Below are 26,812 nucleotides of genomic sequence, written 5' to 3'. Positions count from 1 at the left end.
ATAGAACTGTGGAGATAGCCGAGTTGGAAGCGCCTGGCCGTTCCCATCAGTCCCACTAAACTGAATGGAGCGTTGACCGCCAAGTCAGAGCGCCCCCCGTCCAGAATGGCATAACACCACTGCAAATTGGTGGGTTTGGTTGACTTACAGCTAAAAGCGTTGTGCCAGGAGTAAAAGGGGGATTCCAGGATATAAAAAGAAATTAAAATTGTGTGAAATTAAAGGTAAACAAAGACGCTCCCCTAATCCAGCGGCTCCCCTAATCCAGCGGCTCCCCACCCAGCGCTGCAGCCAAGATGCCCAGAGAAAAGTTCTCCGGGGCTTTTCCTTGATGTAACCACATACAATCGTATACAGGGCGGATCGGAGACGCCACCGTCACTCAGTTTATAGTAGCAACCGTATATTTATTGCATAAGTACTGGCGCCCCTACTGCCTCCATGTCAAAATAAAACCGCTATATAGTTATGCTCTTATATACATATTTAACACGTTATGAAAAACCGTATTTCATAGCAGAAAGCAGCAGTCGCCCGCGGCAGCGGGCGCAGCAGACGGTTGGCGCTCCCCACTCAGCATCACCTCAAGTGTTCATTAAAATAAATATTCCTTGGCAACATGAGAGACGAGTCGGCGGCTCCGGTCACAGTATCCGCTCGTAGAACAGGAGGTAGGCCTGGGAGGTCAGCACTTTGGCGAGTGGCACCGCTTGCACGTGGCTGTCGCTGACATGGTACCAGCGGCCTTTACTGGGTTCTGCGTTACATGCTGCAAATGCAAAAAAAAAATTTTTTTGATTAGTAAAAATACTTAGCCGGACATCCGTGGCGCCAATGTGACACGAGGGGAGAAGTCTAACTACCGAAAACAGCAAAACAGAAACAAATCCATTAATGCCACAGTTTGAGGAGCGGCCGGTCCTGCTATCACCTCATTTATAAAGGGGGTCCCATCATCCCTCTTACCCTCAGGAAGTACCCCACGGAGTACCAGCTCGGACAGGTTAGGATTTGGGGTTCGCCATTTCACGTAAGCGGTGTAGTGTCCGGAGCGCATGGTGCCGCTGTGCTCAATCACCCCGTAGAGCGAGTACAGGACCCTGCAGTCGTCATCACGAATGTTCTAGAAGGGAAAATGAACGTCCGTTAGCGCCTCCTATCGGCACGGACCAGGATTAGCGAGCTGCAACACGGTAAAATGCGCCATTTCTTCGGTTTGTGCTGTGGCTCTGCTAAATGGGGTCCAAGGGCCGGCCGCTTCTGAATCCCCCATAGACTTTATGGAGCAGCAGTGTGCTCAACCACAGCGCCGTACAGACTGTGGACACCGGACGTAATAAATGGTTTAAAACGCATTTAACCTCCTTCCTGCCCAGCGGCGAACCGCTGTATTATAACCACACAGTGATGGCAATGGGAAGGCAACTCTAATCCCGTCCAGTACACCCCTTAGAAGAAGGGAGCTCCCTTTGTCAGTCCATCAGACCCCATCTTCCCCCACAAGGTGATAGTCAGGGGCTGATGGGTTTCCATGACAGCTGGAGGCCCAACAATGGCTTCAGGTCTGCCATGACTGCAACATATACAATAAAAGGCATACACTGCAATACAGGAGTACTGCAGTGTATTATATGAATAACTGAATGCTCAAGTCTCCTACTTGACATAAAAGAGCAACTAAAAATTCCAAATTAGAGGTTTTATTGTTGAAGAGGGGGGGGGGGGGGGGGTAAGAAAAAGTATTGGGCATCAGGCTATTGCAGCGTCCATAATGGTTCCTACAGGATTAATGTGCTGTGTAGTACTGCCGCAGCCCGAATCCCTTACCTTACAATTGACGGTACAGAATGGCGCCAAATCAATCACCTCCGGAAACTTGATGTGTTTATTCAGCTTATGGAGATTAAAGCCGTTCTGGGGAAGAAAATACAAAGTTTACACTTTACCAATAAAGGCCAACAAATCGATTTATAGCCCAAAATAGACCAGCTCCCCTCCGCACACCGCCATTATCTTAAAGGGGTTGTCCCGCGGCAGCAAGTGGGGTTCAGCACTTCTGTATGGCCATATTAATGCACTTTGTAATGTACATTGTGCATTAATTATGAGCCATACAGAAGTTATTCACTTACCTGCTCCGTTGCTGGCGTCCTCGTCTCCATGGTGCCGTCTAATTCTGATGTCTTCTTGCTTTTTTAGACGCGCTTGCGCAGTCCGGTCTTCTCCCTTCTGAATGGGGCCGCTCGTGCCGGAGAGCTGGTCATCGTAGCTCCGCCCTGTCACGTGTGCCGATTCCAGCCAATCAGGAGGCTGGAATCGGCAATGGACCGCACAGAGCCCACGGTGCACCATGGGAGAAGACCCGCAGTGCATCGTGGGTGAAGATCCCGGCGGCCATCTTGGTGAAGGAAGAAGAAGGAAGACGTCGCAGAGGGGGGATTCGGGTAAGTAATATGTATTTTTTTTTAACACATCCCTTGTGGTTGTCCTGCGCCGAACGGGGGGCCTATGGGAAAAAAAAAAAAAGTTTCGGCGCAAGACAACCCCTTTAACCCCTTGGTGACGCGGCCTATTTTGGTCATGAGGACACGATGACATTTTTGGGGGGGAATTTTCATCTCCACTTTTCAAAAGCCGCCACTTTATTTTTCCGTTGACGCGGCCGTGCGAGGGATTGCTTTTTGAGTTGTAGTTTTTATGGGTTACATATAATGTATTGCATACTTTTTTTTTTTAAAGGAGGGCAGGGAGGATAAAGCCGGCATCAGTCAGTTCTGTCATTGTTTGTTTCCAGCGTTAACCATGCACTATAACCGACAGGATGCATTTTTTCTGCGGGTCGGTACGATTAAGACAATACCAAAATTATATATATTTTTAGGTTTTTCCACTTTTGCACAATTTTGAAATTGTTTTCTTTTTTTACATCGTTGCATTCTAAGTCCCGTAACATGAACATTCTCCGTGGCCGCGGTTCTGCGAGGGCGGGACGTTTTACTGCTACCATTTTGGCGTACATACGGCTTTTTTGATCACCATTATCGTATTTTTCCCCTTGTTCTCCTCACTGCACCCCCCCCCAGTGAGGAAGAGACTGAAGGAGTGGCAGTCAGGCCCGCACAACACCGATCCATTCATCTTCAGTGGGACTGCCGGAGATAGAGCGCTGGTATTCAATTATTTCCATCAGCCCTTCTGAAATGAATTGCGCAGCGGTGTCGGGGACAATCTCCACAACACTGCGGGTGGGTGCTGCAGGCCTGCAGTGATGAGAAGAGGGGGACAGGGCACCCCTGCTCTTGGCATTAGTAGGGTCCTTAGTGGTGAGACCACCCACTGATTCTATCACCTATCCTATAGACAGGTCAGTTGTGCTATAACCCGAGACCCCATGCACTCCCTTGTCCCGTTCTCCCTCCACAGTGACGTCGCTCCGGATGGATGTCCGGTCGAGCATCATGTGCGGTCAGCGCTGCATTCATATCAATGGGAGTGAAGGAAACATCCGAGTGGGCGCCGCTCCCGTATCCTGGCAGTTCCATTGCAAGTAAGTGGAGCGCTAGTGTTCCTGCACGACTAGCGCTTCATTCAGTCTCCTCTTCACTGCGGTTGGTGCAGTAAGCCCCCAGCGACGACAAGAGGGGACACAGGACCCCATTCTCAAGATCAGCGAGGGTCTCAACAGTGAGATCCCCCAAATCAGCAAGTCATTTCCTATCCTGTGAATAGGGGATAACATGAAATTCCACAACAACCCCTTTAAAGTTTGCCATTTGCAACAATGGGTGGTCCGCCTCCGCCTGCGGTCTGCGCTCGCCCTGCCGATTGTTGTAAGAACCACCCACTCCCGTGTTTAGTGAGGTTTCCGGTTTCGTCGGCTGGAGACCTCATGCATTCTGCGATAATGCACTTTTGCCGCACCGAGCAATTAGACGCATGCGCTGCGACTCCTTTTGGGGGCGGACTGGCATCATGCGCCGTCGCCCGTGTGGCACAACTGCACTGCCGGCGACACGCTTCCCTTAAGTTGGCCCAGGAGGGCTCTTATCGGCTGGGTTATTTTCAATCCATCGCTGTTAGAAGAAGCCGTGAAAGGACGTTTGTACCTGCTGGAATCTCTTTAGGTGCAGCGTCAGGATGGGCGGCGGCGCCGACACCAGCATCTGCTTCTTGGCATCCGTGTACACAAACCTCTTATCACCTGAAAATGACAATCCACAAACTGCTGTGAACTCCGCAAAACAGTAAGAATCACCGAGAGGAAGTCTGCATTGTGTGAGCGGCCGGCCTGAACACTACATCTCCAACAACGCCAGACAGCAGAGCGCTCCGTACAGACACTCCACTGCAAGGGTTAATGCTGCTGACACGATGGATGAACAGTACAACAGGACCGCGATGGAAACTTATCACACATCCGTCGCTCATTGCAGAGTATTAACAGTGAAATTCCCTTAAAGGGACGCGTCAACTATATTGTTCACCAATTAAAACCAGAGAGAAACATCTTCCGTTTTTGTAATCTGCTTTTATTTTCTGGTTGTACATTACTATGGGGGGGGGCGGCCATATTGCCAGAGCGGAAGTTAACAGCATCTAGAGATTTGCTTTACTGCAGCCACGTGGACCATAGAAGCAATAGATGCTCATAGAAGACAAAAAAAATGTTCATTGACTTCTATGGGCATGCTGCCACCTGTGCAGGAAGGGGAGGAGGTGAGCTGTGACTACTGTGAATGATGGACCCTGTGTTATCTATATATAGGTGTCTCCTCTCTGTGTAATCCTGTCTGTGCGGGGAGGGGAGGAGGTGAGCTGTGACATGACCTACTGTGAATGATGGACCCTGTGTTCTCTATATATAGGTGTCTCCTCTCTGTGTAATCCTGCCTGTGATGATAAGATGACTGACACTTCCTGTTTTGTAGAGAAAACTTCTCAGCTGATCATTATGAGGCTCAGTGGTCATTGTGAAAACTGCAGGATTTCAGGACTAGATCCACCCCATTTGAAAATACCTTTAAAATGGAGTATCAGACTTTCATGATTACGGCCTCCTGCACACGGGCGGATTTGCATTGCAAAATCCGGAGCAGGATTCCGCCTCCAGATTTTGCAGCAAATCCATCCCATAGCATGCAATGAGAAAACACGATTTCCCGCCCACGAGGGAAAATAGATAGCGATTTTCCACTCACGGAGAAGAAATCGCAGCATGCTGCGATTTTGTGCAGGCTACGCACAGCCGTCCATCCCGCGGCCATTATGCAATCATCATTGTAGAATGGCCGCGTCATTACATAGCGACGGCGTCCTCTCAACTGCGCATGTGCTGGCCAGCGCTCCAGCTGGCACATTTGCAGCAGAGTAGGCCGCATTATCGCCATAGCGAAGGCGCAGCATGATTCGCAGAGAAGATGCCGAACAGGTAATCTGGGGTCACCGGCCAGGCAGCGGGTCGAACTCCGCTGTGGAAATCCCGCATGCAGGGTCCGACCCGCCCGTGCGCAGGCGGCCTAAAGGAATTGTCTCACTTCTGTTTTGCTGCAAGAAACAAACAGCATCATACATTGCGTAGTGGACCATATTGGTACTGCAGGCTGAGGCGTATTGAAGTGAATAGAAGTCCGCCTACAGTACCAATCCGGGCCACTGTGCAATGTATGGAGCTGTCTGCTTCCTGCACCACCACAACTGGAAGTGGGAAAACCCCTTCAGTGTGGGATTAAAGGAATTTCAAGATGTACTCCGTAACCTACGTACTTAAATAAAGGTGTAACCTGCAACATGGGGTGCATCACAATCTGAAACCCGTACCATGTAAGACGATCACTGAAGTGAGGCCGCGCTACTTTTCTCACCTTTACTATTATTCTTCACCGCCTTGACCTGTCGCTGCGTACAAGTGTGACACAGCAGCTGGTTGCTGCCCACCAAGCTCTCCTTGCGTGTGAACTGGTCGAGGCACCCGAGGACAGACCAGTCGTCCAGCTGCAGCTCCTTTCTGTCCGAGAGGGTGGAAAACGCCGCTTTAGGGTCCTTGTTCACCACTTCGTAGACTTGTGGGCTCGGAGAGTCATCTATTATTTCAATCTCTATGTCGTTGGGCTCCAGGCCCGAGTTCAGATTAAGCCTGTTTATGCTTTCTGTTAGTTGGTCGGGGTCTTCTTCATGTTGGGGGCTCGGGGTCACATCTAGATTCTTAGTGTTGTCTACGATCACTTGAGCAACCTCTCCATTCTCCTGGACCTCGGTGGTTTCACTGCTGGAGTCACCATTATCTTCCGGACTCCTGGAGTTTGACCGGGTGTCCTCTGCGTTTTGCGACCTACAATCGTGGCCGTCCTTCTGGTCCTCCACGCGGTCCTCCAGGTTCTCGGATTTTTCATGGTTGCCTTCTGAAGGTTCCTTGGGCTTTTCCACATCTGTATCATCCTTCACGTCTGCGCCATCTTCACCCGTGCGCTCTCCCGGTTGTCCGGCGTTATTGTCCAACGTGTTATTATCGGAGACGGGCTCCTCCTCCTGCTGGCCGGCGTGGAGGTCACTAAGCTGCACCGTCTTCCCCTGCAGTTTCTGTTGTCGCCGTTGATTCTGCGGGATTGTAATACAATTCTATGGTCAACTACAGAAAATAGCAACACCACGCGGTAAACGGGTGCGAGGAGCGGACTGTATGTGCAGGCGGCGGTGATGAAGCACCAGTGTGACATCACTCACTAGAGGGACGCTGCACGGCCTGTATGGGGTCAGTGGTGGCCATAGACATAATATAATGGCCCTTCCAAGTCTACAAAGTTAACGTAATTTCGACAAGGGTCCAACTTGGCGCGACTGCAGATCAGCTGATTGAAGGGGTTCCCGCATTTTTGCGCTTGATGCATCGCTTCGTTTTTTTCCAGCACCACTCTGTACATTAAGTAACGGCTGCGCAATACCACAACTAAGACAAGCGCAGTCCTAATCAAGTGAACAGGGCTGAGCTGCAATACCAGGAACAGCCACTACCAAACATACAGTGCTGATAAGTAGGGGTCGCGTTACACGGGGCGACCTGCCCTGCGCAGATACCCGACATGCCGTCCTAGCGATGATTGTCCCTATGCTCTTACACAGGAGCGGTCATTGCTGAGGGAATGGAGGTGCGGCGGCCGGGAATCGTTCCAGCTTGCATGCCTCCATTCACAAGAAGCAGTCAGTCGTTGATAGATGAACGGCTGCGTATTTAACAAGGCTCGATCGTCCGGGTCATGCATGCAGAAAAACTGGACAAAGGAATTCCCGTTAGTCGTTCAGTCTGCGCACATTTACCTAATAATTCAGATTCTCGCTGGATCGCAGGAATCCGAACGATTGTCGGTCCATGTAAAAGGGGATGCAGCACTCACCGTAGTATTGCTGCAACCCCTTCAATCAGCTGATCTGCAAGTGTGCCGAAAGTCATCTCCCCACCAGTTAATATAAAACCGGTACTCCCAGGTCAGGCTTTCATGATACGCTATCCTGCCTCAAGTACTTGGACCCCTGAGCTAGAGTGAAAAGTAGTCATTATTTCCCCATATTAATAGTTAGTGGGGCTCCTTTGGCCCTCATGACATCGGACACTCTCCTTGGTATACTTTCTACTAACTTCTGATACACTACAGCTGGTATTTCCCTCCATTCAGCCTGCAAACATCTGGCAAGTTCTCTCAAAGAAGATGCATTGTCCCGTCTACAATGCTACAAGGAGCATTAATTTTGGACAGTTGAACAATGGAAGAACAACCTATGGAGTGATGAATCACACTAGTCCATCTTCAGATCGGATGGAGGTACCTGGCTCCTGGGGAAACCCTTTCACCTAAGTGCGTTATGCCAACAGTTAAGTACGGCGGAGGTTCCCTTATGGTCTGGGGATGCGTTACATGGCTGGTCTTGGTCCGTTGGTTGTAGTGACAAGAACCATGAACACGGAGGTGACCCTGAGATTCTAGACATTAATGTGCTGCTGACAAGGTGGCAATACTCTGGGAATGGTCGGCCATACTTCCAGCAAGGCAACGCACCTGGTCACAAATTCAATAACGTTTTATGCTGGTTTGAGGATATGGATGTTCCACGATTGGACCGGCTGCAGAGATCCCACCTGAACCTAGGGAACATCTATGGGATGAACTGGAACATTGCGTCAGGAAATATGAACAGCGTGCTGCTTCTTTGAGAGAACTCACCAAATGTTTGCAGGATGAATGGAGGGAAATACCAGCTGAAGTGCATTAAACGTTAGTAGAAAGTATACAAAGAGAATTCAATATCATTAGGATCAAAGGAGCCCCACTAAGTATTATCATATGGATATAACTACTACTCAGGGGTCCAATCACTTTTGGTAGGATGGTGTAGATGTGGGTTGCACTTATGAGATCCACACATCTCTCTAGTTTTGACCCCACTGCCCCCAGATAGCTGAAAGCATTGGCTGGACATTGTTAGGTAGTTTCCATAACTCCACCAGGTGGCAGTGTAGAGGCAATGTTCCATCTCCTCATAACTCCAATAGAAAGAAATGTCAGTCAGACAGTGCAGTACAGCAAATGTTTCACTTATGGAACCCAAGTAGCTCGCTGTGATACGACGTTTGTGTCAATTACATGCACTTCTATGAAAATTATGGAAAAAGTGTAGCAATGCCCGCTCGGCTGTTACCGTAAGTCCCTACCAGTGCAATCACCCGGAGGTGGTGGGAGCCGGAACTAGAGAGGGGTACAGGTTCCAGAGGTGGGACCTTCTATGCCATGGAAGTCTCCGCTGGCAATACCCCATTATTGGCCGGTCCTACAGACCAATCATCTGTTTTGTAGCCTCGGAGAACCACTAAGTCTTCCAATACACTTGAGATGTTGAAATCCAAATATGGCTGATCCTTCTTCCTCCGCCACCCACGTGTATCACTGGAGGGGACAATCGAGGACAGACACAAGAGAATTTACCGGCATGGCTACAAGTGACTTTATATGGACAACTATGAGCCAAAAATAAAGGAAATTGCCCAAAAGAGCAATTTTCAGCAATAGTTGCTCCATGTAAAATGGGAACCGACTGGATGCGGAGCGGGAAACTGCTTAGTTCTCTTTCAGTATAAACAGGCAGTCATCCATCTTTGAACGGCTGCCTGTTCACAGTGAATGGAGGCGGCGGCTGGAAGAGACCTCCTCCGACGCTCCACCTCCATCCACTGAGTGACCACTGCTCATGTGTGACGGCACCCAGCAGTCGCCCCGTGTAAAGGTGTTCCAATCCCGACTCTACATTGGAGCGAACAGCTGGAGTCGGGCGATAGAAATGTTTATCGCACATCCATTGATGACATCACTCGCCTTTGCTTGTTTTTTCGCTTGCTTCTTCGCTTTCTTCTGAAGGTGTTTGCTTGTTCCTGAAGCCGCGTCATCCCGCTCTTTGACGTAGCTGTCGTCGTCCTCCTCGTTCTTCTGTTCGCAGACGTTCTTGAAGGTTTTTGCGTTGTTTTTCTTTACCGGCTGAAATGCACAAAGAAAATAACGGAAGTCGAATTCCAAGCAAAGTGTAAAAGTCTCCATAAAGCAACACCCAGAAGATTCGCCTCCCCCCCCCCTTCCCCTTTTATGTGGCCCCTCCCACTGGTGGCCCATACTAGTAATAGTGGCCCATGGTGCTCTGCGCGTCATGTCTATGACCTGGGTATTCCCATGGCTCTCCCAGTATACAGGTCACCCTCCATCCCCGGGGACCGAAACACTGCAGAACATCACTACCTCCCCGCTTCCTGATTGCCCAATCACAATGCAGCTTGAGCGCACCGCCCGTCATCAGACCCGCATGCTATCCCTCGCTGCTTCATTGCAAAGCAAAAGCTTTTCTCACCATATCGTCCAGTACCGGAAGCGAGAGGTCAAGGAACGGCTCGTGGACCAGGGAGACCTGGATGACAAGAAGCCTTCATATTAGTACATTTACGGAGCGCCGGTCATCAACTTCGGACCAGAAAACATTCTGGGTTGTTTATACGTTGCGGGAACGCTGCAGATTCGTTGCAGAATTTCCTCAGCGGTTCCGCAGCAAAACTGCAGAAAATCTGCAGCGGGTTTTTCCTCGACTTGTGAGGATTCTGTTAAATCCCATCACTTTAACAGTTACCATCTCTGCTGGGTGGAAGCGCAGCGTCGGGGCGGACCCCACAGGATGCACAGAGCGGGCATACAGTGCAGCTACTCCTTTATTACAGGGTTGTCATCTCATCACCCAGAGGGCCGGCTAGTTCCCCTTGTAACCAGCGGTGTGCTGCAATGTAGGCCGACCATGCGACCGCTGCAGAGTCCATGAGACAAGGGGGTCCAAGAAGGAATGGCCTCCTTTCCCACCGCTGACTCACCAGGCGATGCCCAAGCGTTCAGTCAGCGGCACAAGTGTCTCCGTAACTCACAGTACAGCCGGTCCAGAGGCCGACTGCTCCCCTCTCTTCAAAATAGAGAAAACCTGGAATGCTGCTTTAAACATATTTAAGAATTCTTGGTTGTTTGTTTTCTTTTAATATATATATATATAAATAAAATTCTAAAATCAGCTCACCTCCTCCCCTCCCTGCACACTGAGCACTAAGCTTAATAATAGTCTGACACTTCCTGTTCTGTAGAGGAAGCTTCCTAGCCGTCATCTTATTACAGGCACGATTACACCGAGAGGAGACACCTATATGTAGATAACACAGGATCCACCATTCACAATAGGTGATGTCACAGCTCACCTCCTCCCCTCCCTGTACAGGCAGGATTACACTGAGAGGAGACACCTATATGTAGATAACACAGGATCCACCATTCACAATAGTCACAGCTCACCTCCTCACCTCCCTGTACAGACAGGATTACACTGAGAGGGGACACCTATATATAGATAACACAGGACCCACCATTCACAATAGTCACAGCTCACCTCCTCCCCTCCCTGTACAGGCAGGATTACACTGAGAGGAGACACCTATATATAGATAACATGGGATCCACCATTCACAATAGGTGATGTCACAGCTCACCTCCTCCCCTCCCTGTACAGGCAGGATTACACTGAGAGGAGACACCTATATATAGAGAACATAGGATCCACCATTCATAATAGTCACAGCTCACCTCCTCCCCTCCCTGTACAGGCAGGATTACACTGAGAGGAGACACCTATATATAGATAACATAGGATCCACCATTCACAATAGGTGATGTCACAGCTCACCTCCTTCCCTCCCTGCACAGGCCACAGAGCATGCCCACAACACTCCATATAAGTCCATGCCACCCCTCCTCTCCATTGTGTCTATGACCCATTAGCCTGCTGGAAAATATCTGACTAAATACTTCTAACTGCAGCTCAGGTCAGATGGCCGACCCAATAGTCAGACAGTTCCCGCTGGCACTCACCTGCAATCAGCGGCACGTATTGGTGGCAGTGGGGAGGAGAGAGAACTGGTAACCGATCGCACAAACAATTTGTTTGTGCGATCGCGAGTTAGTTTCCGCAACAGCAGTTGCATTGTGCAAACAAATGGCGATGCGACAAATTTCGGCCCATTCACTTTTATAAGACGCAGAGAATACGGTAATCGCTCCGCTGATGTCGGCTTTCATTCCGTTTGGAAGAGATGTCTGTACGGCGGCGCGAGGGACCTACCGTGCAGCACGTCTCACACATTATTGTACTCGTTAACTGGCCGCCAAACAAGCGATCCACAAAGTTGGGGACGGATCTTCTCTTCTCACATTCTGAAACCAAAGAGAGGAGAGAAATGTTCGTATGAGTGGAGCTACAGACGAGGAGCGAGGCGGAGCGGAGGCCCCGGGCGATCAGCAGCACTACAAGTCCCAGACAACCCCTTAAAGTGTTCCTGTCATTATTTTAGCTTCCTGCCTGCACTCCCCGCTCCGCTGTCCGCCATATCAGGTGTTCTTTAGCGGACACAAACCGCTGGTTGTAGGGGCGTAGCTGAAGGCTCCCGGGTGCAGCCGCAGCCCCCATAGTTACGCCAGTGCCTGGATGTACCTTTAACAAGCTTTTTAACTTGCTCCTCATCCATCTTATCGGAGGCCTCTTGTAACGTCTTGGAAAGCGCCAAAGTGACTCTCTGTAGATACAAAGAAACCGCCAGATATAAAAGACTCCTCCAAACCATTCACATAGCAGATCCCGTACCTTATACCTGCAGCCCATCCGCTTGCACTCTCCGGTGCCTCATACCACCGGCCTGGGAAGACCCCAAAACAAGGAGGCAAATACAAACCCTTCTCGGATGGTGACCGGGAGAGAAGAGAACCGGCTGTCCGTCCACTAAGTGTGCACTACTACACCGAGCGGCCACTTTATTACAGACCCCCATCTGGTAACACATTGGGCATCCTTTGACTTTCAGGGCCACAGTAATTCATCATGGCATCCGACCACGGCTATCAGAGGACCCCAGGCGTGACAAGAACAGCGGTCCCACACAGTTACTCCATTTCCACCAGCTGACAGGAAGGGCTCAGCGATTCATGCTGCTTGTGCCAAATTCTGACCTCCCATCAGCAACAGAAATCTGGCTCCATCTGACCAGGGGATGTTTTTCCGCTGCTCAATGATACAAGTTTTGCGCCCTTTTCCCCGCTGGAGTCTTTCTGTTTGACACAATGGCTTCAAAACTGGTTGTCTGCTGCTCTACCATCCCTGCGGAGGAACGGCGAGTTGTGCGTTCGGACACGTTAGTTGGAGCTCCAGCGTTGTATTCAGCTGACTGTGCAGCCTGTTGGTCAGAACGATTCCTGACATCCTCCTCCGACCCCTTTCAGTGAGGAGTTGTTTCCGTCCACAGGATCCCCTTTCGCTGGATTCTTTCCCCGATCGCGCCATTTTCTGTATACTCTCCACATTGTTACACGAGAAAACCCCCGCGCGGTTGGTGGCGAGACCCCGGCTAGTCCAGCACCGATGACCGGCCTCCTTGGAAGTCGCTCCGATCGCTGGATTTTCCCATCTAATGTGGATTCACAGAAACTGATCCACGGAAAACTTGTTACCTGATTTTATGCCGCACTTCGGGGTCACGGAGTGAATCACCATACAGGGGGCGCCAATCATGGGAGAGTTGGGGGCTCTAATAAAGGGTCATTCAGCGTATACAGTTACTACAATGGAGGAAGCCTTTCCCCGGTCTTACTGACAGGCTTTCTCTGCCCCCATGTGACTCCATTAGCTTCCTGCTGATAAATACCTGGATCTCCTCGCCTCTCATCCCGTCCAGGAGATATCGGAGCAGCTCCTGGCTGTCCTGCTGCTGGTAGCCCCTGAACCGCACGGCCCTGGAAGTAGAGAGAAGGAGGGGAGCTACAAGAAACGTCCAGCAGTCTGGCTTTAGGTTAGCCTTATTTTTCTTAAAGGCATATTCAACACAAAAGAAAATCTCTGCCGACCCCCCCTAACCCCCCCACCCCACCTTCTTCACTGCGGGTACCATTATCGCGATTCCCAGCTGCGCTCTCACTTAATTCTGCACTTGCTGAAACATGAATATTCGAGAACTAATGTGACACCAAAGAGGAGCTACAGGTGTAAACAGCAGAACAGAATGTGGGTGAAGCATCAAACTGCAGATGTGAACGGGGCCCAACAGTCCTTTAGCCCCTCCGGGTCTCTGGAAGCCGCGCTGCGATAACAGGTTCCCAATCAGCAACTTTTAATCCCAAATCTCTCAAAACAGCTGAATAGACGACTAAACTTAAAAGGGTTTGTCAATACATTATAGGATGACCTCAGGACAAAACAAACAGCCGAGCGGCCAATCAGCTCTTCACAAGGACGCCGTTTTAGTGCATAAAGCAGGGAGCTTCATAGCTGGTACTGCAGGCACAGCTCCATTCACTTCAATGGAAGATATGCCCCCAATACCATGCCGGGCTACCGCACAAAGTACAGAGCTCCCAGTGCCAACAGTCGGGGTCCCGGGCAGCAGACCCCCACCTATCGCCTACTGATGATCTATCCTGAGGAGTCCATCAGTGCTGGACAAACTCTCTAAGATATTTGTGTCTTCAGGTCACTTTATACTTTAGCGGGACCGGCCCTTTAAATCTCATTCCTGGCACATACTCACTTTTTACAGACCTGAGTGAAGAGCTCTTTAGGGGTCACAACCCCTTTTTTAGACTCCTGCATCTCAGTTAGAAACTGCCACATGGCCGACGTCAGGGGTCCCGGCTGCGGCTCCGGCTTCACTTCTCGGTGCGACTGAGGAGACAAGATTATCACATCAGAGACTCAAATACAAAACCTTATATAGACTTCTGTATGCAACTATGTCCAAGGGTGGAACTAATGGGACCCCTGTGACCCCTATCCATAGTACTGGAGACAGTGCCATCATTTAGGGTATTTAAAGTATAGGAAGATGTCCCCCGTCTTCCCAGCAGTGAGGAGGAGACTTGCTAAAGCATAATGGACCCCAAATAATCCACTTGGTGCCTATAAGATGGACTCCAAGGATTACAAGGGGCCACCGTGCCCAAACCTAGTGGGTCAGCACAACTTGCAGTCTGTGACACGGGACCTCCGAATGGCCTGAGCACGGTGTCAGGCATGGAAGGTGGAGGGGGGGGAGGGGGCAGGTCAACAGCAATGGGCGCCTAACACCACAAGTCCCAGCTCGGAGGGGGAAGGACGCAGATTTAGAAACTATGAGCTGAAAGCCTCACCGGTGGATGATCAGGCACTTGTACCGTTACGGTTCTTCCGGGATGCTTCACTTCATCGAGCAGCTCTCGTAACGCCGGCGTCTGGGACAGGTTCTGCAGTAAGAGGGGAGAGTGTTCTTATTCTTTCTGCAATTAACCACTTAATGATGCCCCTTCCCCCCCCCCTTTTTTCCCCCTTTTCTTCATTTTCAGATTTCCTCCCCACTTTTTAAAAAAATTATAGCCCTTGTATTGATTCCCCAATGTCGCGGTCGGAGGGTTGTTGGCGTTTGTGGGACGAGTTGTATCTGTCAATGATACTAGATAATGTACCGAAAAACGTAAAGATTTCTAAGTGGAGCGAAATAGAGGGGAAAAAAAACCCCAAAAAACACAATTCTGCCTTCTTGTGGGGTCTTTACGGTGTGTACCATAAATGTATTCGGGGGGGTCGGTGCGATTACTACAATGACATTTATATAGTTTTTTTTCTTGCTGTACGGCTTCTAAAAAACAACTATCTTTCGATATACGCCAGCCTGGTATGGGATCGGCTCTCGATTCTGCTCCATACAAACCCTGCATGTCCAGGATGTCAATGTACGGCCCGAGTCATGAAGGGGTTAAGAGGTCACCCCCAGTCAATCACGGCCGAGTTGGGAATACCCATCTGTATGCGGCAGCCAGAGGTGGCGGGACGATGGAAACAGGTAACTCCCATTCATGTCTATGGAATTTACGGAAACCGCGTAGACCCGCCCACTCTGCTGCTTCTGTAATGGCGGCCGCCTCGGACAATACTTCAGTGGATTCCCACCTGCATGACAGCATTGAAGAAGCAGGTGTTCCCCAAGTTACTGAGCCCCTTCACGGCGACTTCCTTGCCATCATTAGGCGTGTTGACGGTTTTGTCCATTCTCGTTGTGGACCTCGCGTCGTCGTCTCCCATTTCCGGCGTTTTCTTCTCCTGCGCGTTTTCAGTGTTGCTCATTACTTCGTCCGCTTCACCTGCAATACAACAAAAAATATATATATTTCTGAAAAACACAGAAAAAAAAAAACCTGATGGAACAGAGAGGAACTGAGCAGAAAGAACCCCAAAAAACCTGCTGAGACGAGCGGGACGCAGAGAGAGAGACGTTAGTATCACAGAATAGATCAGATTCCCTGCTGTGAACCCCGGGGGCTCATCCTCACATGGCGAGTTCTCTGTCCGCATCTCTTGCGGAATTCAATATGGAAATCACATGAATTACATCGGTGCACCCAGATGTGACAACCTCACTGATCGCTGCTACACTGCGCTGCACCTCCTGCTGACACGAAGCACAAATGTTACTTATTACTGGACTTTCAGGGGATTTTCCCAATAAGGAGAGTTTTGCTCCAATCTGCAGGATAGGCAGCAACTGCCTGATGGATGGGGGTCTCCATGCAGAAACCGCCACTGACCGCCAGACCCTGAACGAATACAGCGGCGGTCGAGCACAAGTCCTGCGCTCAGTCATCTCGGTGGGACGGCTGGAAACGAATATTTGAGCTCTTGAATTCCATCGGTCCTTCTCAAATGACTGGAGTGTCAGCGAACGTTCAAGCGCCCCTCCACTAATCTAAGGGCACATTAGACCCCTGGTCTCGTCCTCGGTGGTCAGACCCTCATCGGTCAGACAGTTATCACTAATCTGTGAGTCTAGTTCAAAACTACAACTCCCAGCATGCTCTGCCATTAAACAGCTGTAATACAATAACGATTATACATCATCCAGAGATAACGGAGGTCCCACAACGCACGTCAAACATAGCCCCGCCGGCCGTGCCGCAAATCGAACAAGCATTCTATTCACCCCGTTTGCAGCTCTGATGCGGCGGCGGCAGTAGTGCAGTCTGTGACCGCTGATCTCTCAACACCCCCCAGCGTCTGCATGTGCCATCCTGTACGCTGCAGTCTCAGACACAGCAGCGGCATCAGAGCTGCAGGCTGGGCGAGTAATGTAAGGATGCCGCCCTGCCGCTGTGCCATTAGGGGTAGAGGGGGTCACCATTAGTGCTTATTCACATGGGTGCAAGTGCTGCAGATTAGCAGGACCAGACATCGCTTCTGCCCGTGTCTTTCAGCTGCCCCGTTGGGTTTTCTTTTTTTTTGCGCAAATACACAGGTTTATTGCGTATTCACGCCAGACCATTCACTGAACCCACTGAAATCAATGCGTTCTATTCACTGCGTACGACGCACGCAAAAATGGCGTGCTTAAACCGCTGCGAACGAGCACTCACTGTGCGGTCTTACAATTACAATCCTGAGGGATCTACGCACCTTTGTCGCCCGCTCGGACGTTACACTTGGCCTTCTTCTGGATGTACTCCACCAGCTGCCGCAGCCGCCCGGAGCCGCTGTAGTCGACCTGGTTGTCACACAGGTAGCACCTTCAGCAGAAGGGAACACAATGGAATAAGTCCAAAAATAAAGCCATACAAGCCAATCAGATTGTAACAGATCTGACACACAGGCGCGAGCCGTCCGGCACCGTAGATTACTTCAAGTCCATGTCCAGAGGTTTAAAGGGCCCATCAGACATTACTACTCCTGAGCGCCCACGGGGAAGGGTCAACACTAGTGGATCGTTGGAGTTTCTTCGCTCGAGATCCCTGCCGATCAGATATCGGGCCAGTTGCCACTGTAGACAGAGCCAAAAGCAGACAGCGCCGTCTGTAGTGCAGTGGCCAGGTTTGGTACTGCAGGGACAGCTCCTATTGAATTCAATGCAATACCAATCCCGGCCTCTGCAATACTGACAGCGCTATATGCTTCTGTCACTGTCCATAAAGACACTGGCCCAATATCAGCTGATCAATGGGGTTCCTGTGCGGCGCACTCCCGTTGATCACCCATTAATGGGCCTAACCCAAGGACAGGTCCTCAATAGTAAAGCCAAGGACAACCCCTTTTAAAAACATGGAATTCACTGATTATGTTGCTTTTTTAGTTCCGAGTTGTTCTAAGTTGACTGTCACATCAGAGGCTCAGGCTGCTGCTCTATCCCTCCGCTGTGCTTTACACTGCAACTCTGCTTGTTCCCATTGATTACTGCGGTCAGCGAGGTTCCACACATACTCTAACATCAGCACAACTCATATGGTAATCGTGCCATCAGGTGGCCTCCCCAACACTCACTGCCCTTCCTAACCCGGGACTCTGGGACCTTAACTATTGGTAACCTATTTTCAGGAATAGTTGACCACTGGGTTTTCGCTGCCCAGGATCCCTCCAATTAGCCATTCGCCAAGCCCGCTGTCCCCTCACCTCCAGCTGGCCGATTCCTCTCCTTCCTGTGACATTACGTACCATTGCTAGCAGTCTTCTTCCTGCCAGCCAATGTACGTTACCTCACAGTTCACAAGCCAGCAGGGGGAGTGCCGATCTACTGCAGAGACTGTCCATGTGTGCGGTCTCTGCAATAGATCAGCATTCCTTCCTAGCCAGTGACCGCTATGTCACAGGGACCTGACCCTCACTGTCCGGCCGGAAGAAGAATGCAAGGAATGCAGCCTTCATAACAAGCCGGCCCGTGTGCGGTGAGCTGACCCGGAGCACTGGAGAAGATGTGCTAAGGAGACTGACGGGGAGGGAATAGGCAAGTATTTATGACAAAACCCCTTTAATAGTATCGCTGAAAAATACAATTCGTCCCGCAAAAAAACAACAATCACCCGCAGACAGCGAAGGAAAAATAAAGTTATGATTCTTTTGAAGGTGGGGAGAAAAAAAATATGGGGGGGGAAATCCTGTCATTAAGGGGTTAAACAGCAGCTCTGCAGGATGCCCTCGGTGTGGAGTTCCTACCATACGTTCCAGTCTCCAACGCTGAGCACCAGGCAGTGCGGTTCTGATCGCGGGGTGTTATAATGGTTTAGCGCATGCTTCTGCTCCGAGTATCGGCCGCAGCCCTGCAAGACAGAGATGTGGTTACTGAACACCTTACTGATCAGTGTTACATCGGTCACAAGTCACCCGAGCGCAAACCCAGGAGCGCTCATAGCGGCCAATCAAGGCGCTGCCAGAATAGGGCATTTGTTCTCTATACATGTCCTCTATTCTGGCAGATCCGGCATATACCCCACATGGCACACCGCTGGCGCGACCGGTTACGCAAAGACACAGACGGGATTGTTCGTGCAGAAGAAAAAAAAAATTGCACCAGTATTAAGTAGGTGCTGCACATGACAGACACAACCACCGTGACAGCGTGAGAGAGTCCGCCGTGGCAGATCACACACCGTCGCTCCATATATCAGTACGTCAAGGTGCACCAAGAGGGCGGATAGACGCCATAGGGATGGAAGGAGGGGGTGGGGGGGGTCACCTATACAAGACCCTCCTTTATACGCCAAAGCAAAACACTAAAAGCAGATGTGGCTGTCTGTGTCTTACGTGGCGTCCCGTCCACAGAAACGGTTGTACGCAGCACTGCAACATAATAAGCTGTAGAACAAAACTGGTCGCTGGTGGCAGCTGATCGCTGGGGCGGCCATCTTCAGACAAAATGTCTTCTAAAGACGGCAGTATGTGCTAAAAGACTCGGCCGTTTGTGAACCCCCCCCCCCCCCCCCACCCGCACAGATTCCTGTCAGATGATGATCAAGGGGTTAAACAGTCACCGACTAACAGCACTCACCAATTCACAGACATGCAAGTGAAGCCCACCCTGCAGCTGGAGACCCCGTAAGGAGCAGACTCACCCTGTGGCCGCACTTCAGGCAGATCCAGACGGCGTCGGCCTCCTCCTCCTCGCAGCTCGCCTTCTCCTTGCCATCCGTGTGGCAGTCCTGGCAGACGTCCCACTCCACATTGACCAGCGCCCTCTTCACCGCTCCGTCCTCCACGCCTTTTCGGACGTGTTTACACATCGGTTCTGAAAGATAAACCATTAATAAGTACCGCCCGCCTGGGCATTTATTCACCCGCCAGCGGGTGGTAAAATAACCGGAAAATATCCTGCTGCCACTTCAAAGGGGACTTATCTATCCATGGAGGAGGAGACAAAGGTCTGACTGGTGGGGTCTCATCACTAGGACCACCGCTGATCCCGAGAACAGGGGACCGCTCTCCTCGAGGTGGGCTCACTGCACCCTCACCAACATGGCACTTGTAGTGGCGTTCACACGTGTGACGTCCTTCCATCTACAATGGGACTGCCGGAGATGGCGAAGAGCGTGTACTCCTCTATTTCCATCATATACTTAAACCAATGGAGCCGCACTGCGCACGCTCAACTGCAGCTCCACTTAATCTCCACAACACTGCTCGTGCGTGCTTCGACCCTACAGTGAGCAGGCACCTCAGCAGCAGACCCCACTAATCAGTCCTATGGTTAGGTGGTAAGTTGCTTCTGCTTACAACCCCTTTAGGGGTCGTCCTCACAGGATTTACTTTCTGCTGTGGAAAATGCATGTATTTTGCAAAAAGTCAAAGTTTGCAGTGAAACCCGCAGCCTCCACCACCAACATGCCGCAGACTTATGATCCGCACCGCTGGCCACTCCTACAGTGCGGATCTGTGCGCCGCATCGATGCGATCGCTTTAAATCCTTAATCACATGACTATTATTGGTAATGCACTGCAGATTACCGAAGGCAGAAAATCCGTAGGACGCGCGCCACGGTCTACGCACCCTGCGCTGCTTCCTGAGGACACGTGGCATTACTGGGTACGTTCACATGTAGTGGAATCGGTGCGGCGGAAAACACATGTCAGAATCTGCATCCCAATCCGTCCCGCTGGCGCATATATTGACGCAGGTCTGCAGCGGACTCCACCCCTTCAGCTGAAAGCATGGAATCGGCTTCAGACAACCCCTTTAAGTGGTTAAAGCTGAACTGGGATTGGTTGCCAACAATCTGACCGGTCACCGGATCCGGAGACGATATTGACGGCTCTTTTCTATTGGCTGAGGACCATGTGACCCACCCGTCTCCGCAGACTCCGGCACCAGCAGGTTTCTTCCTTTCTTCTTCGCCATTTCTCCGCTTTGTTACTTCCTAGAAAAACAAAGTCAAATTAAATAAATCATCTTCTTAACCCCTTAGTGACCGCGCCTGCTTGCGACCTAATGATGGAGCCAAATTTTGGAAATCTGACCTGTCACTTTAACACAGAATAACTCCGTAAAGGTTTTGCAGATCCCAGTGATTCTGACATTGTTTTTTCGGTAAAAATAGACCGATAGAATTGGTGTATATTTATTAAAAGTGCCAAAATTGGGAAAAATTTAAAAAAAAAAAAAAATTGTAATTTGTCATTGTCACATTTTCAACTGTAATACCTCAAATATGAGCAACACACTGAAGACAATCATAAGGCATAGATTTCCATCCGTTTCCTTTATTCTGGAAGCACATTTGACAAACTTTAGTTGTTTTTTTTCCTATTCAGTCTCTGGTCCATACAGCAGCTGCGCCCAGAACGGCAGTCCAGACCCCGGTGCAGGCGTACGTACGGAGGAGTCACTGTGTATACACTGATGGCGGCGCCGTGTCGTACTGCAACCCTTCATTGTGCTCAGGGAGCGCCGCACAATATTATTCAAACACGTGTGACGGCGCTCAGCCAAGCGAAGGGTTCCGCGCTTTTCCTTTCTGCGGGATCTGAGTGCCGCTCATTACACCGTTCTGTCCCACAAAAAATGCGTATAAAAACGTGGACTTCTTTCCGCATTGCAGTCAGTGGTAAATGTATGGAGGCGCACGGGTCGCGTTCGCATACGTTTTTCTGAGCTGTCCGCAGAAAAGACCCAGAATTTCCGGCTTTTCTTGCATCGAATTCCAACCCGAACATTTAATAAAGATTGAAACATTTACGGTTTTCACACCAAAAACCGATCAAACTGTACCGACCGCGTATCCCGCGCCCAGACGTAAACATCCGCTTAGAACGCACGCAAGGTTACTCCATTGTTTCAGATATGGTTTTCGCATCCATGAAACGAGCGCCAATGGGCCTTTCATACGAGCCGGAATCAGTCGGCGCAGACATTCCTGCGCCACAATGTTACCTCTATGGGGCTTACATTCCGTAGCTGATAAAATCGGCGCATCTTTACTTCAAGACCGCAAGAATAAATTCCGCAGCAGAATCACGGACGTCTTACGGAATTATTGCGGATTTCTAACATCCAGGAGACGGATTTCTGCAGTTAACGTCTGGGGGAAACGACGCAATAAACGTCACATGGCGCTCCGCAGCTTCAAAAACCCAAAATTTGCACTAATGGGCAAACTTTGCTTCTGCGCTGCGTCCTGCGGACAGTCCCGCCCGGTGGGAGGAGCCCCAAGCACGGCTTTGTAAAAAATAAAAATAAAAATTGCTGGTTGAGTTGATCCACATGAACTTAAAGGGGAAGTCTCACAGCAGGCGGGCACCCCCACTCCGGTCCCTTTAACAGGACCACCAGGAATAACCAAGAGGACCATCTCCGGGGTCCGGCTGGAGTATCAGTGCGCCTATGTGACCGGCGCTCCATTCAGTCTCCTCCCCGCAGTGGGGGGGGGGGGCTCCGTTCTGGAGATTATTGGGTGGGGGGGTCTCAAATCAGCAGGTTACCCGCTATGCTGTGGAGGGGGTGACAATCTTGGTACGACCCCTCTGGTGTTGGGGGGCAGCAGCTCACCCGCGTAACAGAAAAAACGCAAGTTGGTGCAATTGGTGTCCCTTTTGTTTTCAGCGTCTCCTGACAGCGCGGGGGGCGGTCTCACAACTGCGCCGTTACATCCGGCCGGCTCAACATACCGTAAGAGAATGAAAACAAAGATCTGGTACCGTGTTAGCCAGTAGAGCAAAATGTGATTGTTCTCAGCAAGAGAAACGACGTAATCTTGTAGATATGATGCCTTTTAATGGCTAACAAAAATACATGATGTTATAATAGCGAGCTTTCGTACCAACGCAGGGTACTTCTTCAGGCTTATGGATGGGATCTGAAGAGGCATGCATATTTATACACACTTATAACATACATACTTATGACAAGGCACAGATATGGATGTGATTGGTTCGCACTTAAAAGGAATTCTGCAACAGCAAACAAACTTTTTTTGTCTAGGCACTGATAGCGGAGTGAAAGTTTTATGATCCCTAAATTACTGTTGGAGGGGGGAGGTCAGCAGGCTTGACTTTCTACAAGAGATACACAAACATTTTTAGCTAAACACTGATAAGGGAGTGAAAGTTAATGGCCCCTGAATTACTGTTGATGGGGGTCTTATCTGTGCAATCAAGTCTCACACTTCCCATTTACGCATAAATCCTGGGGAATAATTTAACCCCATATCCAGCGGGTCAAAGGTTGTTATCAATTTATACTCCCAAATTCTTCTGTGGTTTTGTGACTTGAAACCACCCTTCAATATCAAAACCCTCATATCTCCTATGTCATGTCCGTGGTTAGAGAAGTGCTCGGCCACAGGGAATTCTCTTTTTCTGTGTTCAATCGTGTGGCGATGAGATCTCATCCTGGCTTTCAGTTTCTGTCCTGTTTCTCCAACATAAAGACCCCCAACAGGACATTTACTGCACATGATCAGGTACACAACATTGGACGAGGAACATGTGAATGTCCCCGGGATCTTATAGTCCTGCTGTGTGTTGGGGATCCGTATCCTGTCCGCAGTCAGTACATGTGAGCAGGTCTTACAGCTCCTTACATTACAGGGATAAGTTCCTTTTTGTGTGTCAGAGGGTAATGCACTCCTGATTATAAAGTTCCTCAAGTTAGGAGGTTGCCTGTAACACAGAAGCGGAGGGTCCGGGAATATGGTTTTCAGACGGTCACCCTTGTGTAGGTATGGTGGAGTTTTCTTGCGGTTTTCCTTAGTACCTCTAGTTGCGGATTGTAGGTCACTACTGGAGGCACACGATTGTTTCTTTCCTTCTCCTTGTATTGTACTACTCCAATACAAGGAGAAGGAAAGAAACAATCGTGTGCCTCTAGTAGTGACCTACAATCCGCAACTAGAGGTACTAAGGAAAACCGCAAGAAAACTCCACCATACCTACACAAGGGTGACCGTCTGAAAACCATATTCCCGGACCCTCCGCTTCTGTGTTACAGGCAACCTCCTAACTTGAGGAACTTTATAATCAGGAGTGCATTACCCTCTGACACACAAAAAGGAACTTATCCCTGTAATGTAAGGAGCTGTAAGACCTGCTCACATGTACTGACTGCGGACAGGATACGGATCCCCAACACACAGCAGGACTATAAGATCCCGGGGACATTCACATGTTCCTCGTCCAATGTTGTGTACCTGATCATGTGCAGTAAATGTCCTGTTGGGGGTCTTTATGTTGGAGAAACAGGACAGAAACTCAAAGCCAGGATGAGATCTCATCGCCACACGATTGAACACAGAAGAAGAGAATTACCTGTGGCCGAGCACTTCTCTAACCACGGACATGACATAGGAGATATGAGAGTTCTGATATTGAAGGGTGGTTTCAAGTCACAAAACCACAGAAGAATTTGGGAATATAAATTGATAACAACCTTTGACCCGCTGGATATGGGGTTAAATTATTCCCTAGGATTTATGCGTGACTGGGAGGTGTGAGACATTTATTATACAGATAAGACCCCCATCAACAGTAATTCAGGGACCATAAACTTTCACTCCCTTATCAGTGTTTAGCTAAAAATGTTTGTGTGTCTCTTGTAGCAATTCAAGCCTGATGACCTCCCCCCCTCCAACAGTAATTTAGGGATCATAAAACTTTCACTCCGCTATCAGTGCCTAGACAAAAAAAGTTTGTTTTCTGTTTTGCAGAACTCCTTTTAAGTGCGAATCAATCACATCCATATCTGTGCCTTGTCATAAGTATGTATGTTATAAGTATGTATAAATATGCATGCCTCTTCAGATCCAATCCATTTAAGCCGGAAGAAGTACCCTGCGTTGGTACGAAAGCTCGCTATTATTACATCATGTATTTTTGTTAGCCATTAAAAGGTATCATATCTACAAGATTACGTCGTTTCTCTTGCTGAGAACAATCGTAAGAGAATGAGTCGCATCCAAAAGCCGGGCGGACGCCATTATAGTCACTGGGGTCCGCCCGGCGCCGTCCAGTTCCACCCAGAGATGGAGCCCTTCGGCCGCGGGGATTCCCTGAAAGTGGAACTTCCCCAACACAGATGTGAGACCGCCCTAAAACGCACAGGTGTGTCCCCTCCGTGTTCGCGGCTTTCACGCGACGCTGCCGCAGACAACCCTAATCCGTAAACACGAACCACAACAGAACGCGCTGCGGGGTCTTGTGACATCGGTCCGCAGACGGTCCACACGTGCGAATACATCCGTTTACTGGAATGCGATCAGTCGCGGAGGGCGCGGCCGTCCGACAAGCCTCATCCGCACGCCGCAGAGATCCCTAACCGGACCGGCCGCAGAGCGGGTGTTAAACGCGCGGCACATTGAAGGGTGTTAAAGTTATAAAGTTCGCTCCGATCCGCAGAATTAAATTAATGTCGTTTTCACAGCAACGTGCAGCAGAAATCTCTGAAAATGGCGCCATTGCGGTTTTCTTCCCCCATGTAAATTTTTTGCCCATACAGTGCATTAAATGACGCCAATAAAGCATACGTCCCTCATCCCGCAAGACGCGGCGTCACACGGCGGACATAAAAAAAACAACATCAAAAGAACAACCGGCAGTGAAGGGGTTAAGTAGAGCGCGGCGTTCGCGCCGGACGCCCGATTTATAAAGCCTTGCGCTGGTTTTTCAGAAAAAGCACCACAAGGGCTTGCGTCAATCGCAGCCGCCGCCACGTGCAGACGGAGCCTCAACGCCAGCATGCATAGGGATCTAGTAGGTGCAGAAACCCTCACCCCCTCTGCTGCAGCCATTCTGATTCCACTGCGCCCACCTACCTCAGCAGGTATGTCCCAGCATATGGCAGTCCCAGCAACTCGCACACAGCTCCAGTATGAATTACTGCAGGATCACGGGCGGCGCATGCGCAGTGCAGGACACCCTGTCGCCGCTCCCCACGTGTCCCCGGTAGGTTGTCGCCGTTCCTACACGTTACCGGCTTTCTCTCCCAGTCTGGCTTAGCAGCAAAGCGTGGAATCCAGAGGAAATCCCTTGTACTTTGAGATAAAACTGTTGTCTCCATTTGAGGCTGAGAAATAAGAGCATCGGCCATTAACTCGAAGACCATCATTGATGGGCCGTCTAGGAAGGTCTCTACAGCAAAATGGCGGCACGCGGTTTCGTTGATACTTCGCTCTCTAGGGCTCAAACTGGTAGACGTGTCCAATGACGTAACATTGAACTGCTTACTGATTGGGTAGAAATTGGACAGACAACTAAACCCACCAATTGCAGTAAACCAGCTGAAGCCGAGTCCTCTCAAGTGTCAGAGCGCCGTGTCCTCATTATTGTCACGTAGGCCTCCGACAAGGAGTCAAAGTACCGCTGGCAAATGTTCACCCGCTGCGGACATCTCGCTGACATTCTTCTATGAACACATAAGGGACGTAAATTTCTTACTGAACCCCAAAACGCCATTTTGGATGAAGGCAGGTTTGCCTGCTTGACTTGTTAGGTCTTATGGAGTCAGTGGGTGACTTGCCCATAATAAAAATGGCCGCTGTGTCGTCTTCGAGCGTAATATACGTACAGGAAATGCTTCTTTGAATAACTTTATTAGTGCCGAGTGTCATAATTGCTAAAGGTGATTGTTCTCAGCAAGAGAAACGACGTAATCTTGTAGATATGATGCCTTTTAATGGCTAACAAAAATACATGATGTAATAATAGCGAGCTTCCGAACCAACGCAGGGTACTTCTTCTGGCTTATGGATTGGATCTGAAGAGGCATGGATATTTATACACACTTATAACATACATACTTATGACAAGGCACAGATATGGATGTGATTGGTTCGCACATAAAAGGAATTCTGCAAACCAGAAAACAAACTTTTTTTGTCTAGGCACTGATAGCGGAGTGAAAGTTTTATGGTCCCTAAATTACTGTTGGAGGGGGGGAGGTCATCAGGCTTGAATTGCTACAAGAGACACACAAACATTTTTAGCTAAACACTGA

At 49.8% G+C, this 26,812-nt stretch overlaps 1 protein-coding gene across 1 annotated transcript; it reads right to left on the bottom strand.

Moving 5' to 3' along the window:
• Window positions 1-386: 386 nt before the first annotated feature.
• USP16 (ubiquitin specific peptidase 16) lies at window positions 387-25,825 on the bottom strand. The gene is made up of 18 exons (XM_066599039.1): window positions 25,632-25,825; window positions 20,674-20,744; window positions 19,446-19,618; window positions 18,550-18,653; window positions 17,023-17,132; window positions 15,526-15,716; window positions 14,730-14,822; window positions 14,132-14,265; window positions 13,253-13,340; window positions 12,049-12,130; window positions 11,680-11,771; window positions 9,883-9,939; window positions 9,360-9,518; window positions 5,862-6,594; window positions 4,107-4,201; window positions 1,828-1,914; window positions 967-1,123; window positions 387-769 (listed from the first exon to the last, which is right to left on the bottom strand). The coding sequence occupies exons 2-18, from the start codon at window positions 20,723-20,725 to the stop codon at window positions 645-647; spliced, it is 2,532 nt and encodes an 843-aa protein (XP_066455136.1). The 5' UTR covers window positions 20,726-20,744; window positions 25,632-25,825; the 3' UTR covers window positions 387-644.
• Between the last annotated feature and the right edge of the window lie 987 nt (window positions 25,826-26,812).

Source organism: Eleutherodactylus coqui, chromosome 4, assembly GCF_035609145.1.
Source record: "Eleutherodactylus coqui strain aEleCoq1 chromosome 4, aEleCoq1.hap1, whole genome shotgun sequence".
NCBI classification, from domain to species: Eukaryota; Metazoa; Chordata; class Amphibia; order Anura; family Eleutherodactylidae; genus Eleutherodactylus; species Eleutherodactylus coqui.
The sequence above is the reverse complement of the archived record's forward strand: the minus strand, read 5'-3'. Positions and strand labels throughout refer to the sequence as shown.